We start from the raw sequence: 19475 nt of genomic DNA, 5'->3' as shown, positions 1-19475 counted from the left end.
CATTTTTGGGCGTCTACTATTCGATTCTGTTTCGGTAAAAAAAAGTTCATCAATGCACTTTTTCTGGTTTAGGGATAACCTCGACCAGCTAGCGAAGCTGGCTATAACATAATCCCCATCTGAATATATCCTGTCAGTCAGATTAGCTCGTCATCTTCAGGTGTAGCTAGCAGGCTGGCCAGGATTTTTCCAGCCGGCCATGCCAGCTCGTGCAAAATCGATGCAAAAACAAATGCTACATGCAAGTTCGAATTCTCCTCCAAAAGTTCAACTAATTTTGAACCTTAAGACTTTAAAGGGGATAACGAAAAGTGACAATAGTTTCTTTCAGCAAAAAAGTTTCAGGATTTGAGTTAGGCTTTTTTTACGCAATTAAAAATTGTTTTATTCGTCAAAAAATGTTCTTCTTGGGTGAGATTTGATCAAATGAATTGTTGAGCTGTTGAGCGCATCATACTTCAAAGCAGACATCAGCAAGAGCTGCAATAAGTATCCTTATCCATGAAGCTTAATAGTCTTGCATCTCTTCTATTTTGAATGTTTTTACTTTTTCTTAACTTGTGATTTGGTTTACCTCAAATGTGCGAGGGTAAACATTTTTCGGAATAAAATGAAATTAACCAATATTTACGTTTGCTTAAGGAATAGGATGAGATTAAACAATACAGAAATTCATTTAAAGATTGTGACTCGGTCCTTTTACACGCACTGACCATGTCAATCAATTTCTTCACTAATACTAACTAACCCATGGCAATGAACAATCTTTTCATGGGCCAAAAGTCTGGGTACATACATCGTAATTTAAAGGGAAATTTAGCCAAATAGATGTAACTACAAAAACCCATTTTACTTACTTATTGTAAAGTAATCATTCCAATGGAAATCACTTGGTGGCTACAGCGTACCAATTTCATGGCATGGGATATGGATCCAATGAAGGAACATTGTTAAAACCGCCAAGTTTAGTTCCCTTGTGAGAAGTTATTTGATTTTCTTTTCCCTTTTGGGTAATTTCTTCAACGAAATAATGCTAATTTGTTGTTAAAAAGTAGACCGATGCAAATTAAAGAAATTCATTCCCAGGTCTTGAAATAATGCTAATTTTCAAGAAATCCCATTGAAAAATGCTGTCTGGCCAGCCTACTGGCTAGGGTCTAAATGTTTCCCTGAGAAAAAGTGGAGAAATGTTTCGCCCCGGGGACTGCTCTCATACAAAACTATGTTAGCTACTAAACCTCGTCTCTTGGATATAAAAAGGACACTAGAGCCCCTGGATAAAGTAATCAATTCTTGAGCCAACCAAGAACCCTTGGCACTGGCAGAGCTGTGTCAATTACTTTATAAATGTAATCAATTACAATCACAAAAACATGGGGCCGAAATGAAATTACTTACAATTTCTTTCTTTTTAAACTAGTTAAATTGCAATTGCTTTTGAATTCTTATTCTTTCTTTTGTTTGTTTGGGGTTTCATAGGCTATTCTAACCGCTACAGGGATTGCAATCCCTATTACTATTGAAGGGAAAGTGTATGATTCGTCAATTCATTACCGTTAAATCCTTATATGATATTTGGTCTACTGAAATTCCGTTCAAGGCCATGTTACTCTCCGCAACCGAAGAGTAGATTCTATCTAGGTCTTTTGCCAGGCTAGTAAAATCTTGACCATTCCTACCAGAAACTAACTTCGTGTCGTGAGCATAAGAAGAGATACTGGGAGTAACATTCTGGCTTGTGAAGCGGGGCAATGAATGTTATAAAATGGGGGGCCCGAGGATGGAGCCCTGGGGAACTCCTGACTTGACATCATGTATGTTACTAAGTGATCCTTCAACCTTAACTACAGTATTTGCTTCCTGTCGTGAACGAAGCTTCTTATTCAATCGAGAACCTTGCTTCAAATCCCTTTGTCATGAAGTCTATTCAGTAAGAGGCCATGATCAACTTTATCAAAGGCCTTGACGAAATCAAGATCAATTTCATATCGTAGGTACGTCAGAGACGTTGGAATTTGATGAGATAGATTTTTCAACAGCATGTCAAAAAACCACCAGAAAACAGTTGATAATGAAAGGGTTTTTTGTGCTAAGCGGCAATGTATATCTAAGAATGATTTAAAAATCTGTGGGTAAGAATGTAATTGTACTTTGTAATTGAAAAGGCTCTCATAAATTGGTCCAAATTTAATAAATTACAATAACAATATCTCTGAGTTTCAATGTAATTAATTACAATATGATGAAATTGCAATTGGACTAATGTGAAATATGTGACAAAGCCCAAAATATGGAAAAATAGTGCGAAAAATATGATTGCAAGTTTCCAACATCACTATTGATGACATAAGAATAGGCTAGTACGTGGTGATTTGCAAGCCCAACCTATTTTTTCACGGTTCGTTTGACTTGAAAATTCGGAACAGAAACGAAATGTGGGCTAGATGATGGAAAATTTTTGCTTGAATCGTTAATTTGTACACTCAGTAACCCCGCCTAATGGTGACGTCGTCATTGGTTCGAGAATGAACGCCTGGAATCTGGGCGGGGGACGTTAGGTTCGAGCAGTAATAATTTGAATTTGAGTGTAAGGATTGAGGCATTCTCCACATGAGACTAGTACTAAGTTGTCATTAGCTTGGATCTCAATTTTCAGGTTCATCCATCAAGTTATCCATAGTAGATGAATGAGCTAGCCCTCTGATGGTAACCATTTAGCAGAAGATGACCAACTCATTCATTCTGTGCCCTGTTATTTAGTGCACTTTGAGAGGGCATACCTTTCGACTCAATCAATCGATCAAGCTGAAAACTAGAAATCTTCATATGAAAGATGTGATCTGCGAAATATCTGTTATCATCACAAAGTTCAAATATAATGTTACCAAGTCAGTCATGACAAGTAAACAAAAGTGTACGGTCCGTGTAACTGTACATGAAAGCGCGATTTTATCGTTTCTTTGCTCGTTTCTTTCTCCTCATTCTCGTGAAGAATCCAGATCTGTCGAGAACTTCTCGTGGACTATGGTAATATTTTTCCTCGATAGCAATGTCAAAATTGGCAAAGTCTTCATGCAGCACGTCAAAGGCAGGACGAGAACAAGGATCCAACTGCCAACAATGGAGCATAATCTGTAAAGAAAGGGTAAGGGTTAACGTTCATTTCTCGAGAACTTGCAATTTACTCGAGCCTCTCCGTGGCAAAATCAAGGAAAGCCAGGTTGTAAACTATGAACAAAAATTGAAAAGGATCTTTTTTGCTCCTGCCCCTTGTTGTCCTTTTGTTGGGATATTACTTTGAACCGATTTCCCCGTACCGTATATTGTGTATGTACCCAGCCAACCGTGGCAATACCCTTTCATCAGGTCCTAAGCTTACCGAATATAAGGCATTCAGACTTTTTTCGTTCCCATCATTGGCAGGATAACTAGGTATCTTTAGACGCAAGCCTGCTTTCAGTTTTTCCGCCAATTCCTCTGAGGAGGGTCCATCTGCACACGAAGAGATAATGAGGGTCATAAATTTGGCAAAGTTTTAATTGGAATACTCCCAAAAATTGAGCCCTCACCGCCAGGTTCAACCACCTCTAATGTGTGTGTGTGTGTGTGTGTGCTCTTCCCTGGGAACCTTATCAGTTGTACCGGTATTTGCACTTGAATCACTTACCCGTACTGTAAGGAACTACTCCACCCGAGAAAATCTCCCATAAGGTCACGCCAAAAGACCAAACATCCGATTTACAGGTGAAGGAATGCCTTTCTAGGCCTTCGGGGGCCGTCCATTTGATGGGGAATTTGGACATCTCATTGGAGTATTCGGAGGCCACTCGGGCAAGGCCAAAGTCGCCAACTTTGGCCACCAGATAGTTGTCCAACATGACATTTCTAGCAGCCAAATCGCGATGGATGATCTTTTTTCGACCAAGTTCCTTCATACCACTGGTGATCTAAGGAACAGGAGCCTCTAGCCATTTATGTTGTAAATCTAAATTGTTTTTCACTACTTGTTCCCCTTTCATTCGTTGAAAACATTACTTAAGGTACATCAATGAATTTTCCCAGCAGAACCATTTATCTAGACATGAACTCCTTTTTTAGAGCAAAACTCTTGTGAACCTATCCGCTCATTTGTTTTCAAACAAGCGTTGAAATTCTGTTTATCATATTGACTTCAGAGCCAAGAGCGATGGCAACAATGATAATTGATAAATTAGAGTCAGACCAAAATTGTTTTTACATATAAAATATTTTTCACATATTTTGGGGGTTTTGGGGCCTAAAAATATTTAATGTCCATTTTCATCTTTTTGACCTTTTTTCTTTTCTTCCTGTGATGATACATAACAAAGAGAAAGGTGACTTCTGAGAACAAGCACTTTATTCACTTGTGGATCAAAAAGGACACAAATCGAATCATTAGCAAAAGATCCCTAAGCAATAGCACTAGACTCTTGAAGAGAATCAATTGTATACCGCACCATAACATTGGAATCACTTAAAAAGTGTCCTAATGTCAAGCATTTAAAAAGAAAAGATTTAATTTCTTGTCAATAAAATAAAGATGCTCAATAAATCATCCAGTATAAGCAATTGCTTTTCTAGAATTTGGCAACAGAAAAAGGCAATAAACAGGACTGACAATGATCTTTTGGCCATGGCAGCAACGTTTTTGCAATTGATCACCTTTATTCGTTCATTCTAATTTTTGTTTCTTTTTTTCTCAACTTTTTCGCAATTGCTATTTTTTTTGTATTCTTTCAACTCTTTCGCATATTTTCCAACCTTTTCTCATTTTTCTCCTCTTAAGAAAGGTGGCAACTGGATTTTTTTTCAACGTCTACTAATCAGGAGCCAGCAAGGGCATGACTAGGATCTGCTTCTTAGGGATAGCAGGTTCAATTACCGGTGCTTCAAGTTATTATAATGTAATATTCCTTTTCATCTATGTCTTGCTTGATATGGAAGGCGAAAATAGCCCCCTCCCCCTCAAACGTGTTTTTGCCTATGTTTTGGAGAGTTTATATGAAAGTTTTTGTGTAAAATTGTATGAGTTTTTAAGTAAATTTGCAATCAATAAAGACTCTATTTATCTGCATGTTTTGGCCGGCCTTAGTTTTTATGCTAGGAAAAATAAACGGGACAAACACAACAAACTGAAGCGTTTTTTAGTTAACATACAATCAACATATTTGGGTTGTTTTAAGCAACATAAAAGTGACATATTTGGGCTAAAGATCCAACATATTTTATCGGAGCCTGTTGATAATGTAGCAAATTATAGCCAAGCAATTGCATGAAATCTGAGGGAGCCTTCTTCATTTGAATACTTCTTGTTTTCACATTCATTTCTTCATTTACTTGCATTTTTGCAGCTTCTGTTGTAAGGCACTATATTTGCCCTTTTTCACCATTTGTTGCCAAAAATATAAGTGTAAACAGTTTTTTTGCCCTTCACCCTCTATCATTCTTGACACCATTTGCTCTTCTGCATCCTGAGTAAAGGATGCAATCAAACCTTCTTGCCGATCTTAATTAGATGTATCAAAAAATGAGACATTAACTAATATTTTCTTTTCTATCACTCAATAAAATGTTGCAAAATTGGTGCCCAATGTGTGTTAAGTGCCCCGTAATTATGACAAGAATTTCGTTGAATACGATTATTTTGATATTTAAAGTGATGACTGATGAGTAAAGCTAGGAAAAATATTTTGTTTTGTCGTCGAGCAACAAACAGAGAAACCTAGTAGTTGTCTAGAAACAGGTGAACGTGAAGAGTTGCTCCTCACCAGGGCATTAGTCGCTCCTCAATAAAAGGAAGGAATTACAGTTACAGTTACTTTGGCCAAAAAAAAGTAATTCGTTACACGACCAGGATCAGACGGAAAGTAAGTTTTCTGGCCTTTTAAGATGAATAAAAAAATTCTTGATTGTTTCATCAATAAGAATTATCCTTTTGTGTGATCATCTATTAATGAAGGTTCTAAAAAAACTACAACGCTGTAAGAATTTCATCCTTTAAGTCGTGGAAATGTGGCTTTGGAAATTTGATGCATCATATTCAAGCCAAGGAGATATTTTTTTTTTCTTGGCAATTGCACTGAATTAGATCTTCAGTCAACCAGATATTCAGATTCAAAACCAAGAACACCCTCAGAGTAGTTGAGAGCAAGCACAATTTCCAACCCTGACTTTCTTTGATTAAAATATGCCAGATGGAATTAGAAAAAAATGACAATTTTTGTTGAGCCTGAAGGTTCCGCAGCTGTCACGAGATAAACGAAAATCAAAGACCATTCTGGAATGTCAAAAAGGAACGAGTAACGAGTATTTTTTTTGATTTTGGGTCGTTTTAAAATGTAATGCAATTACAGTTCCTTTTTCGAAAAAAGGAACGAATTATTGTAATTTCGTTACTAATGCCCTGCATACGACACACACACAATTTCAAAACCGCTTAACGGAGTGACGAAACGTGACCCAGTCTTTCTTGATCCCCGCATTGAACATGAAACAAGGAAGGGTGAAAACGAGTCTGGTTTGGTTTTCTACCACAGCTGAATCGGTAACCATGGAACACCTCCAGCCGATTGAAGGCAACGCATCTCCGATCAGAAACCATACCTTTACAACCCTTCAGCTATCACCCATTCGCTCTAAAAGCGGGTTCGCTTGGCTTGCTTCCTCAACCGTCTTTGGACATAGACTCCTGTAAAACTCGTTCCTGATGTAGGCGGACTTAGGCCATGCGCCAGCCCAGCTCGAAACTATCGAGTTATTAGTTAGCCCAGCCATGGAGTACATCAGTAGTGGAGTTGATAGCTCGGTCGAAGATCGAACGTCTTCTAGCGAGGTTTTGTAGAGCTATGCGTTACTTCCTGATCCGATGTGTTGCCGATGAGAGAGTGCTCAATGAATTTCATCTTCATTTCCAAGTACTCGATTAGGAGGTAACGCAAAACTGAAACGTCTTCTAGCGAGAATTCAGAGACCTTTCCTCTCCACTACTGCCCTTCTCCATGGCTAGACCAAGGCTCAGCCAAGACAAACTGCTGAAACGTATTTGGCCGAAACCTCCTCGAGCTGGATCATGGAGTACTCCATGGCTGGATTTAGTCTCAGGCTCAGCTCGAAACTGTAAGGTGTGATATGACCCAGCTCGAGCTTGACGGGGTTATGCCTCAGCCCACACCGAACTCAATGGAGCTCAACTGTGGCCCAACCTAGTTTGCCAGCTTTGGTCTTTAACTGAAAGACAAGCCAAGGAAACATTATGCATGGCAAAGAAATATCTCTTGCAATTAACAATTTGGTTGTTACTTAGTTCCTTATTTGATGATTTTAGACTTTAATCCAACTTTGCTCACTAAAAGAGTTGCATAGGAAACCACAATAAATCCTGGCAAAAGAGGGGTTACGATTTTTTCTATAAAAAAAGTGACGTGCAAACACTGCAACTCACTGTAACAATAAATCTATGCTGGAATATTTCTTAAAGCTAGTAATTACTGCCGCTTAGAAATTCTAGACGAACAAAAACCAAGACCAACTTGAAAAAGGCACTCACAACTACCAATGAAAATGATAGGTGTCCCCATACATTACTCTGCTTTGGAATATTTTTGTCTCAGGTGTTGCTGGGGATCCAACAGAGCCAGTTCTAGTTGAGATACCTTAGACAACTATTGTGCAAATCTGAATCATTGACAGCATGTCCAAATTCTGAGTAGAAGCCCCTAATTCAACCCCTTGCCTAGCAATTGCTCTCCTTTAGCACGTATCAAAAACGGCTTTGAGCAAGTTCCCCTACCGCATTTTTAAGAATGAAACGTTAAAGGAGTTTGACGGGCTCAAGTTGCAGTTTTCAGCCATGTGGTGGAAATGCTGAACTGAAATGGAAGAAACAAGCTTCTCTTCAGGCTGACCTTCAATGGTGTTGGAATTACCTCAATTACTTGAAGATGCAATGACGTCCCCCCCATTCAATTGGGTTGTTGGAAGATTGAAACGAAATCTCGAATGCCTCATCATTGTGTTGCAATTATTGCTACACTTAGCTGCACTTTGGAGATGCCTTGCTAAACAAGGGAAATCAATCAAATATTTGCTTTGCTTTGCAAATGTCTGAATTCTTTTTTACATGTTACATGGGTTATACCCCAAGATGCATGTGTTTTTTCATATTCTATTATTCTTGCATGTGTTTTCTTGAGATAAACAAAACATTTGAAGAAAACGAGAATAATGAACGTTTCATGGGTATAACTCAACTTTTCAATTGCGGGATTTCACGAAACCTCGATGTCCCTTGACCCCCAACGTTAGCTGACCTGAAAGCATGCTTAATCAGAGGTGAGTTTTTTTGAACGCTCGTACCTTTGAGTTAAGGCTTGTACGTCACCCTGAATGAGCATCCGCTTACCACTTCGGCGATTGTATTTTCATACCGGTTTATGTCCAAACCCTAACTCAGAGGTACGAGCTTTAAAAAACAGGCCTCTGTACACGGTCTCCATGTCCAGCGCATCTCGTCGGGCTTAAACATTTCAGTTCTTTTGTTGTCTAACGGGCAGTTTTAAAAGGAAGGAAAAGAAGCCGATTTATGAGGCTTTTCAATTTTGAGCTGCCTTACGTTCTCGCATATCCGGATGAGTACGTCAAAATTCAGTAGAGGGTGCGTGTTCTTGCCCAAGTGGTTCCTCAAAAAATTTGTAAGGTCGCCATTGCCGAGCCATTCGGTGATCATGTAAAATGGTCTCTCCTCGGTGCTAACCCCAAAACATTGAACCAAATTGGGGTGATGAAGTAACTTGAGAACTGAGGTCTCTTTTTTGAATTCCTCCTCAGCTCTTGAGTGACCCACATCTTGCCGATCGCATTTTAGAGTCTTGATGGCCACTGCGGTGGAACCCATTTGACCTATATGGAAGCATTTGTTATTTCCCAATTACTTTTATTTCAGGTTTAATGAAAGAATGAGGACAGCCAGTAGGTAAATAAAGGGGTGTCAAGGCAATTCAAGCTTATACAGCTGCAGTGCTACATTAGTCTTCGTGTTAGTAATCAATACACCTTTGACTTTGAAGAGAAAGAAGGGAGGGCGTTCAGATGTTCTTAAGTGGCTCTAACATAATCATTATGTCCAGACTGCAGTCGAAGTTCATTGAGATTCTAAATTACTCCTGGAAGATGCAGTAGATAATTTACCATTTTCTTTAACTAAAATTGGGTATTTGTTTGACCCGAAAGGATTTTCAGGATTTTCTGAGGCAACCACTCAAAAATACCGAGTACTGTCTAATGTGTTACGCTAGATGTCGCTCTCCGGGGCAGGCCAATTTTTTTTTCTTGAAAACCTCACGAAATCTTTCAGACCCCTTGTCGAAAATCATGGTTTGCAAGGTGGCTCGAATTGAGCCGCCTATGAGTAACTCAACCCTTTGTAAACGTCAATATCACGGGTGAAAAATGATTTCATATTTGTTATGTCCCTAAGGACACACCCCTAATCCAATATACACGGAGGGTTGTATCTTCACGTTCGTTCTGTTCAAGATCAAGATTAAGAGAGAGAAAGTCAGAGAGATATAGAGAGAGAGCAATAGAGAAGGGATGGACAGCTGCATATGCGCATGTGCATACAATACAAGTACACACTTCCTCACCCGCTACCATCTTTTCCCATATTCAGTATCACTGTTTCACTATTAAAAAAGAAATTACTCTGAGGAAAATCATCAAATTTGTTTTTGTTACTCATGCAGTGTAAGGAAAAAGGTTCAAGAAACATGCTGACATTAACAGGCCCTATTTTTTAAAAATCTTTTGATGCGTGAGTGGGCTATCAATAAATCAATATGAGAAAAGTACCATTGGATTTCCCCCCCATCACTAGGTATGACGTTACTAATCCATGAATTATTTGCCAATAATTTATGAATGATGCCACTGACCTTTGAAAACTTCGCCAAAAGTGCCTGAACTGACTGGAGTTTTGCTTTTTGTCAAATCTTGTCGATTAATAAACCACATGTGAGTGTCCTTGGTTTGAGCATCGCCCGGGGCCCGACCCGTGGCCCTTGGTTTTAAGCAGATATTACCCAACCTTTCTACCACCTCTTCCACTTCTCCACTTCGGCAAGCATGAATCAGGGCCCCCAAAGTTGGATATTGTTGTCTGAAAGGTTTCAAATTGAGAAATCAAGTTGTGTTCAAATTCTCACCGAGGGAGCGAAAGCTTACAAGAATGGAAGCTGATTAGTGATTACCTCTCTGATATATAGAAAGTTTTTCCATGGTCTTGCTTGATCAAATAGTTCTTGCACGTGAACTTGGAGTTCTGGAATACCTTAATGGTCAGAGCGTAGCAATCGGGTTTTTCACTATCTCGAACCAAAAACGACCCATCCGTGTTGAATGGGTATGAAAGAAAATGCATGGCCTGGGTTCGTTTAGTGTTGCCAAAATACCAACTGAAACGGAGAGTGTATCTCTCAAACGTTAATCCAATGCGACGAGAGGCATTCCCTCTTACTCCTGACATTCCAAAGTTCCGTCTTTGGCCACATAGCTCCGAGGGATAAATCCTTTTTGCTTGGTCCTCGTGTTCATCATGTAATAAACCTTGTCTCCAAAGTCCTCCAACGCCTCTCTATGCCTCTCATAATCCGGGGGAGCTTTCCACTTCCCATCGTCCGAGGGTCCTGGATCATTGGGAGGGATGGCTCGCTTGAGAATGAGTTTGTCGCCCTTGCGGATTTTAAGCACCTTATTGTTGGGGTCGTCGGACTCCCCGACCAATGGGGTGAAGTTTTCTTTGGCAATGTATGTCTCTTTATCGACGGAGAACCCACTTCCCATTTTTGTTTGGTCTTGGCTCCGTGACCGTCTCAAGGGTCGATTATACTATTTAAGATGAACGGCAATCACTCGTTTTGGAACTTGCTTATTATCAAGAGCACACCATATCCTGTCCATGTTTAGTACGTGCCTTTTGCCAGTGTTATTCATTGCATGTTGGCCACGTTCGAATTATCACTTGAACAACTCTCCTTTCCTTTTCAGTATTTCACCTTTTTACTATTATTAGGTGTTAAAGAAATGTTTACAAAAATGGAAGACTATAATTCATTTTCATTCGATCGAAAAAGCACATTATTTGTTTTTGACAATTACTTACAATGTAGTTAGGTAATTTTTCGATCTATTTTAGTCCTAAATGCAACATTTAAAGTGTGATAATTAAGCATCTGCTTAACCTGTATATCTAAGCCACCTAATTACTTTCCTTGACTAAGTTTTGGTTAGCAATACTTCATAATGTATTTTAAGTGGTTCAATATACTAATAAAAGCTACTTTCAAGGATGCTTATTTAACAAAAAATGTTTCTTTTGTTTCTTTAGGAAAAAAAATAGCAAGGAGAAGTCTTGGCATTTGAGCAGATATTGTCACCACCGTGAATTGGATTAAACTAAGTTGGCAAAGTAAGAACGTAAAGAATTCTGTTCACTTGATCTTGTAATAAACGTCTTCATTCACTTAAAACTGCGAGCTTTATCTCGCTTTCTTAGCATTGCTTTTTCAAAGAAGTAGCAAAATCTGACTTTGTGCTCTGCAAGTTTGTGTGATACCAATTCAGTTGAAACTTTTGATGGTTAATCGAGAGGACCAGCTTCAATTTAGAAGTCTGGTATGGGAGAACGTAGAAGCTTGATCTGAATGATTCCTCACAAAATCGAAGGAGTTCTGATCAACATGTTTGAAAGGAGGCCTACGTTTGTCTTTCCCGTAAGCATAACAATGATGCCTCAAATTTGCATATTCTGTGATATTAAATCCTTCCCTCTTATCTGAAGCTAGCTCATGTTTTTCCAATCTTTAAAGGGGGAGATAAGTCGCTCCATTGTAACTATGGGCCGATTTCTCTCACTTCGAATATTGCAAGGTGTTTGAGAAGATCATGAAGTTCAAACTTGTTGAATATCTTGATATTCATGAAGTCCTTCCTCCTAGCCAGCACGGGTTCCGAGGACATCTTAGGACGGTTAACCAATTGATTAGATAGCATTCCAGATCAACCATACATTCAAGGACTAGCTCGGTCTCCCAACTCAAATTCGTTGGTAGACCAAATATCATGTAAAGATTGACGGTAATAAATAGACGAATTATAACCTTTCATTTTAATAGTATTGGGGATAACATTCCCTGTAGCGGTTAGAAAAGCCCGTGAAAAACCAAACCAAACCTAAAAAAGGATTAAACATTTGGAGCAAGTCATTGAGGGACTGGAAAGACACGAGTCAGTTGATGTTGTCTATCTTGATTTTGCCAAGGCCTTTGACAAGGTAGATCATGGTCTTTTAGTTAACAGGCTCCATCAATTGGTTAAAAAGTTTCATTTCTGGTAGGAAGCAATTGGTTAAGGTTGAGGGATCCCTTAATGACATACATGATGTCAAGTCAGGTGTTCCCCAGGGTTCGATCTTAGGGCCCCTCTTGTTTATAATATTCGTTGCCCAGCTTCAAAAGCTTAGTATAACTGCCAGTCTCTCTTCTTATGCTGACGATACAAAGTTAGTTTCTGGTAGGAATGGCCAAGATTCCAGTAGCCTTGCAAAGGACTTAGATCGAATCTACTCTTGGGTAACTGAGAGTAATATAGCCCTGAACGGAATGAAATTCCGCTCAATGACATTTGGGTCAACTCCTTTAAATACTCCACTCGTAGATGATGGAGGTAAAGATATTGAGCAGGTCTCATTTATGAAAGATCTAGGTGTAGTCCTCCAAAATAATGGAAAGTTCGATGAGCATATCCATTTGAAGGTGGGTAAGGCCTTTCAAATGTGTGGTTGGATATATCGCACGTTTAAGTCCAGAGATAATATCACGATGCTAACTCTGTACAAGTCGATTGTCCAGCCGCATCTTGAATATACTTCACCCATTTGGGCTCCAATGAGTTCAGCAGGTTTGCAGAAGGTCGAGCAAGCCCAAAGATGTTTCACTAGGAACATCACAGGATTGAGAGAGCTCTCATATTGGGAGAGGCTAAAAAAGTTGGGATTGTACAGTACTCAGAGAAGGTACGAAAGGTATCTGACACTGTACGTCTCCAAAAACAGCCATGAGCTTTGTCCCAATCCAGGATTTAGCGTCAATGCTAGTGACCGCAGAGGCTTAATGTGCGTTTTGAGAGCACCTTCAAGCCCTCAAGAATCCAGGCTAGTTAAAACAATGAAGTCCAACTCTCTTCTTTCTCGGGCTCCTTCATTGTTCAATTTACTGCCTTTAAATATTCGTAGGGTGTACTCGTATGTAGGCATTGATCCAGTAGCAGGATTTCAGTCAGACTTGGACAAGTTTTTGACTAAAATTACCGGTCAACCTTATATTTAAGGATTTTCCAGATCGGCCAACTCTAATGCATTGGTCGATCAAATTATATACAATTTGATGAAGAAATACATATCCCTCATTTGACCATTACTCCTTAAATAACATCTATTCCAAGGGTCGTCGAGCTCCATTGAATCTTACATACCGGTATGTGTAGAGCGTAACTAAATATGGAAACATATTTCTTCGGGTCTGGCCCATAAACTTTTGGATTAAGAACAACAAAAATAGTTGCATAAGAGGTACATGCATGGGTGCGTTTGCTAAGAAAAAATATCCACGATGGGTCAAATCGTTCGAGATATTGCTTTTCATGACATTTTTTTGGACTCGTCGTCCAACGATTCTTGTCATTCCCTTTTGTCGCTTTGAGGACATCTTTTGGGTTCAGGATGATATTCTTCAGTGTCTCGATGTGTGGCCGAGGCCTGGCACTCATCCTAACCTCTACTAGAGATCCCTAAGGCCAGAAACCCATTGGTTTAAGTCAAACAAAATAGGAATGGCCAAAGTCGTTCGGCAACGAGATAAGAATGATGCTATTAAAAGGGCCATATCTCAAAACTGGGTTAGTCTGATCGTTGACACTTTTTCGAAGCAAACGCCTACGGTTCTAGATCTCGTTCTTAATGGCCTAGAGCCGTGTAAATGAGTGCCAATGCTTAAGGTACGCCGGTTAAAACGGATACATGTACACTGTTATAGGGTTGGGCATTTTTATGGGTGAACGTATTAATCTTAATTTGAAACTTTATAAGATGTCTTCTGAAATGTTTGCATGTGAGGGGAATATCTTCAAAGTTCAAAGCTCGCTTGATGACGTCACAAATAGGCTTGAGAATTAATATTTTTTCTACTGCATAGCAAGTTATGCCAAAACAAAATGAATGACTTCTGGTCTCTTTGAATTACGAAGGTTGCATGGATATCTTGCTTAACTTATGAAAAATGACCGTAATGGTTTGTAGATGTTTGAATGATCAAAAAAAGACCAAACTTATTCGATTAGAACTTAGTTTTTGTCCTAAGGAATCGGTACGCATGACAGCGCCCATCCCTGCACTTATAACGCGACAATAAAAACGATTGTCTGGGTTCCAAGTGTTTTGTTGCTTAGTCAGTTGGCTGCTTTCTTGTCTGGGATTCCGGGGTCAATTACAAAGGAGTTTGTGGGTCTAATTATCTGACAATGTTAGCTTTATCAAGCGTTTCAAATGTCAAGCAAAGTCAATTTGAGCTATAAGCAAAGGCATTAAGACTTACGTCTATTCATGGACGACGTGTACTCTAGATATACTTCGACAGGTTTGTTCGTACGGGGAGAATCTTTTGATTTACCCACTAGCCGGAAGAATTCTTTTCAATCCTTGTTTTCATTTTTTCTAAGGTGAAAGTTTCCAGCAACCTAAGCTTGATTGAGCTGAACGGTTGATACAGCATGAACGCAAAAGGAAGTAAGTCTTTGTGTGAATAAAGATGGGGACTGAGGTAACATCAAATATGGTTCATTTTGGGTGTAATTAGTTGTCAGCAACATTCTATCAAATGCTGAAAATGGACCAAGGATGTGGCAGCTTCAAGAGACCGGAAAAGAGGCGATGTTTTTTAATCTTGGACTACCAAAGTCAATCATCTTGTAGCATAGGCGATTTAGCAGGTGAACATAATAATTGTCAATGATCAGGAGTAGCATGTAAAAAGGATTCATGTTAATACCAAAATCAAGGTTTTGCCATGTTTGTACATATACTGTATCAAAGCTTACCGGGGTATCCGACGACAATCTGATAAGCCTCCAATTAAATTGCGACAGTAATGGTCTATTCAATTATTTGGTCACCAAACGCAAGCTTTCTAAACGATTCTTTTCGATCACAACGTTCAGATTCAATTGATCACTCATTATTGACTTTGAGTCACCGTCAGAAAAGAAGAGAGAAGCAAGAATCCTGGCTCTAAAAATTCCTTTGAGGGCTTAAAGTTGAATTGAATTTGGTACGCTAATAAGGTTACTCTTACACATCATGCATATTAGTTAAGGTTTTGGGAACCCCCAAAAAGGGTTCAGTTTGTTGTGTGACATGTGACTACGCATTTTAAGAGAGTTTTGGGGGTCTTGGTTTTGCTCTGGACTTTGTTCATGTCTCTATTTTTGTACTTGACAGCCTTGGGGAAATAAGGAGGCCATTTCGCCGACAATAAACCATAGATGGAGTGAAAGGGGGGACATTCTTGAACCAAGCCTAGCCTTCCCGTTTCTTAGATGGCTTTTTTTGTCAAGGCAAGTTTTGGGGGGTGGTTGGGTAGGCTATTGTTAAAAGTTTCTTATGGGTACCCTAGTGAAGATTATACTATGAAGTCGGAAATCGGTTTGGTCCCGGGGTTTTTTAGTCACGTACATACAAAGAGAGAGGGAGGGCATTTCCAGTGAAAGCGCACTCGTTGTATCCTCCCAGCAGGATATTCATATCAAGTGGGACCTTTTTGGCTTCTTCTTTCTCGTATCCCCTCCGTCGCTCTTCATATAATATCCCTTTGTCTCCCCCAGGCCCTCACTTTTACATGTAGTGCTCTTTAAACAATTTGGAAGCTTCATTTCTCCCTATTATGATTCGTCGGTGTGCCCTTCAGCCCGTCAGAAAGTAGGCTAAGATCGGTCATTATTTCCCTTTCACTCGTTAACCACCACTCATCATACCGAACGCTCGAGAAAGACCTATGCGCTTTTCCAATAATGTCCAGCAATAAAAGAGTGAAAGCCATCTATTGCTTTCTAAGGAGTGACCCTAAAGACCTATTTGCACTACAACAAATGCATGTTCAAGCCCGCCATTCAAAATTGGCTTAGAGTTTTGTTTTTCTTGGCAACTTCACATTTATTCGTTTTATGATTGCTCTACAAAAGTATCAGAGAGAATAAAACTAGCTTAAACAAAGCGAATTAGTCATGAAACGAGTGGAAGTTCAAAAACTTGAAAAGTTTTGCAAATCTACCAATATCTAGAGAAAGGAACTCTTTTTTTTGTTTTTGGCTCAACTCATATAAATGATGAGTGTCGGGGGTCAAACGAACTCCGTAGAGATGCATTGGCTTTCTAGGCACCTAAGTGTAATGAAAGAGAGGGCATATCCCAGACAGTGACAGTTTAAGTGCTATTCAAGATTGCCATATGAAGGAACTCGTGCATTTTATAAAAGATGGAATTTTGTTATGCATAGGCCACAGAGGCGCAACAAGGGCGAATTTTGAACCACTCCCATTTGTGACTAAGAGTTTCTCATTGCTGTCCATCAATTGAATGATGTAGATATATATGAGAACCAGTAATTCTAACTTTATTAGCATTATTATTCAGTTTCCTTCAAAGTTATAATCAGTTTACGATCCATCTTGAAGGACTCCCTAAAAAATTCAAAGGAGGGTTAGTGATAGTGAAAAAGAAATGGAGAAGGCAAGCGAACCTGTTTTCTTAAGTCACCTTGACCTGGCTGACCATTTTCAGGCAAGCACAAAATGAAATGGGTGCATGCTTTAATGCAATGGCCCTTTTTAAGCACTTTTTAAACACAATATCTAAGAACCACAAAAGACGATAAGTGATGGTTACCCAGTGATCAGCAAAAAACTGTGTTTTCAATGAGAAGTAACTCAAACAGATGAAGTAAAGACAGACGGAAATAGTACTAAAGTTCGAGCTCTATTTACTGAGCACTGTTTGCTGTTATGCGTTCTTGAGCCGGTAGGGGACACGGCTCCAGATTTCGACAGTCATTGGTTAACCAGATCTGTTTACTTTAGCTACTACTGAGGAAAACATCTCTTAGAAACCAATGTAACAAGATAGTGCAACAATGTTTAAAAGAGAAAAAATGTTTTGATGATTTAAGAATCGATTAAATTGCAACAAAACAAGTGAATAGTAAAGTTCAGGCCATCCCATTATGGGTTGAGCTGAAAATGGCGCAATCCGTATCTAACAGCATTTTTTACTTTGCCTTAAAATTGATTTTACCCAACATATTCAACCAAAAATATTTTATTAGTAAATTTTAGGGAAAAACAGATTCTTAACGGTATTGGATTTGTTTATATTCTTAGCCCTTAACAATATACTTATTATTATTATTGGAGGCATAGCGAAAAGACAGATCGTAAGTGAAACGTAATTCCCATATCTATTTTCCTCTCCGACCTCCTGATAACTAGGAGATTTTTTGCGACTGGGAAAAGTTTATGCTACTGCGTTATTAGGTCAGAGAAATGCTATTTTCATAGTATTTAACATTTGCGTGTGTTTTGGCACTTATTCCTTGCGACGTAAAAACCGTATATAACACAACGAAAAAGATCTAAATGCAGCCGAGTGGTCATGGCAAGAATCTTCTCACCACATGCCCTGAGCATAAAAATGCTTTGTAAAGTCTGTATAAAGCATTTTTCCGTTCTTTCAAACTCCGGCACTTGAAGAAAATCTAAGAGGAGATTTGCTAATTAGCTGCTAGCGCAGTTTCCCAGTGCGAAAGAGGTCTCTGGTTCGATTCTCCTCTTCGAACTTTCTCCAGAGGAAACTTCTAGACGCTAACAACACACACACACACACACACACATACACACACAGACGGAGAACCAAACTGAAACGAACTTTGACAATATCACTTTGAAACATTGGACGATGTGATGGCTGGCCTTGTTAAACATAATCATAAAATCCAAGAAGTGTTATTTCGCAACACAACATAATTGACATTCAGATCCCCTGCACCTCGATAGTAATGTATTTGGTTCAAACTTGAGATGATCATTTTTTTAAAGATAGGTGAAAAACAATTCCCATTTATTGGCTAAAACAATAACATAAATGAAACTATGTGAGAACGGTAGCGCACATGTCTAACAAGGAGTTGAACGACTGCTGAAGCGTGCAAAGAACAACTCCGTACTCGGGTCTTTCCTCGGTCGTCCGTTTCCTAAAGGCCACCCTCGACCGACCCTTCGGTTGCTCTCTCAACTGCCTTTCGGTCTTTCTTGTGTCGCTCTTGCGGACGGACTTCGCTTTCCGAGAAAAAGCGAAGCTTGATCCTGGAAAGTCTTTCTTGATGTCGTTAGTTGCCCGTTTCAAAGACAACAAACAAGGTGTGTCCGAACTACCATTCTTATGTGTCAAGTTCGTTTTTTTTTTCCTTGGCCGTCCTCTGACTTTGTAGGTCATTTGCACGGACATGTTTGTGACTTCATAAGCTATGCATTGGACGCATTGAGTTTGTAAGGGGAATAATAAATTTTCGTTCTTGCTGAAAAAACTTTTGACGGGAGCAGATGCGCTCGATCAAGTTTGCCAGAACAAACCAAAACTGTGTCAACAAAGTTTCTTCTCCCCGTCAATATTGGTCCAATTTGTATGTCGTGATTCTCAGTGCTTGTGCCATGCACCATAATGGTAAGGAGGTTTCAAGCACTTTCACTGGAAATGCTTATTTACTCATTTAGTTACTCATCTACCTGTTGACAGGTTAAAGAAGGGGAGAGTTCGACACTGCGCAAATACTTTTACTCACCTACTTGAGCCTTTGAAACTTAAACAGCCATGTATGTTGTACTATGAGGGTGATATCAATTGAACACCAATTACGAATTGACATTGTCCATTGCTTTTCGTGTCAATACAATACAATAAGTAAATGTAGTATACTCCAAACAACAGTGTTCCATCAGTGCCGCAGGTACCTTCCCTTGAAAAAAAGCTGCCAAGGGATTTGAAAACCTCCACGAAAAAGCGTTTTTCATGGAAATGGGGGAGGGGGAAGTTACTTGAAGGATGAGGCTTGGCTTATTTCCCTGTTGGAACTTGGGTAGTTAGCAACCCCTAAACCTAGCTTGAGAAGAACGGATAATCAATTATAAATGTTTGGGAAACCAAAAGTGGAGCATGAATCTCAATCGCACTTGTCTATCTGTGCTTTGCAGGTGGTCTTCCGGCCTTTTGAGGGAAGGGAGCGAAGAACTTCTTCATGTTCGGGGATGGACTTTCACAACAAGGTTTTTCCCGGCGATCTCTTGGAAATGAGGTGAAC

The 19475-nt window shown here is 39.4% G+C and overlaps 1 protein-coding gene across 1 annotated transcript; it reads right to left on the bottom strand.

Annotated features, from left to right (window-relative positions):
* Window positions 1-2850: 2850 nt before the first annotated feature.
* Window positions 2851-11074, bottom strand: LOC131880949 (tyrosine-protein kinase SRK3-like). The gene is made up of 7 exons (XM_059227680.1): window positions 10535-11074; window positions 10269-10472; window positions 9954-10177; window positions 8633-8919; window positions 3668-3947; window positions 3380-3492; window positions 2851-3132 (listed from the first exon to the last, which is right to left on the bottom strand). The coding sequence occupies exons 1-7, from the start codon at window positions 10858-10860 to the stop codon at window positions 2950-2952; spliced, it is 1617 nt and encodes a 538-aa protein (XP_059083663.1). The 5' UTR covers window positions 10861-11074; the 3' UTR covers window positions 2851-2949.
* Between the last annotated feature and the right edge of the window lie 8401 nt (window positions 11075-19475).

The sequence above is a fragment of the Tigriopus californicus genome, chromosome 5 (genome assembly GCF_007210705.1).
Source record: "Tigriopus californicus strain San Diego chromosome 5, Tcal_SD_v2.1, whole genome shotgun sequence".
NCBI classification, from domain to species: domain Eukaryota; kingdom Metazoa; phylum Arthropoda; class Copepoda; order Harpacticoida; family Harpacticidae; genus Tigriopus; species Tigriopus californicus.
The sequence above is the reverse complement of the archived record's forward strand: the minus strand, read 5'-3'. Positions and strand labels throughout refer to the sequence as shown.

Bases quoted from the DNA above. Each gene is read 5' to 3' on its own strand.
- LOC131880949 (XM_059227680.1), bottom strand. From the start codon at position 10,860: ATGGGAAGTGGGTTCTCCGTCGATAAAGAGACATACATTGCCAAAGAA. The intron at 10,178-10,268 runs GTAATCACTAAT...GAAACCTTTCAG, and splicing joins ACTTTCTATATATCAGAGAG to ACAACAATATCCAACTTTGG. The intron at 3,493-3,667 runs GTAAGTGATTCA...CTTCGTGTGCAG, and splicing joins AGTAGTTCCTTACAGTACGG to ATGGACCCTCCTCAGAGGAA.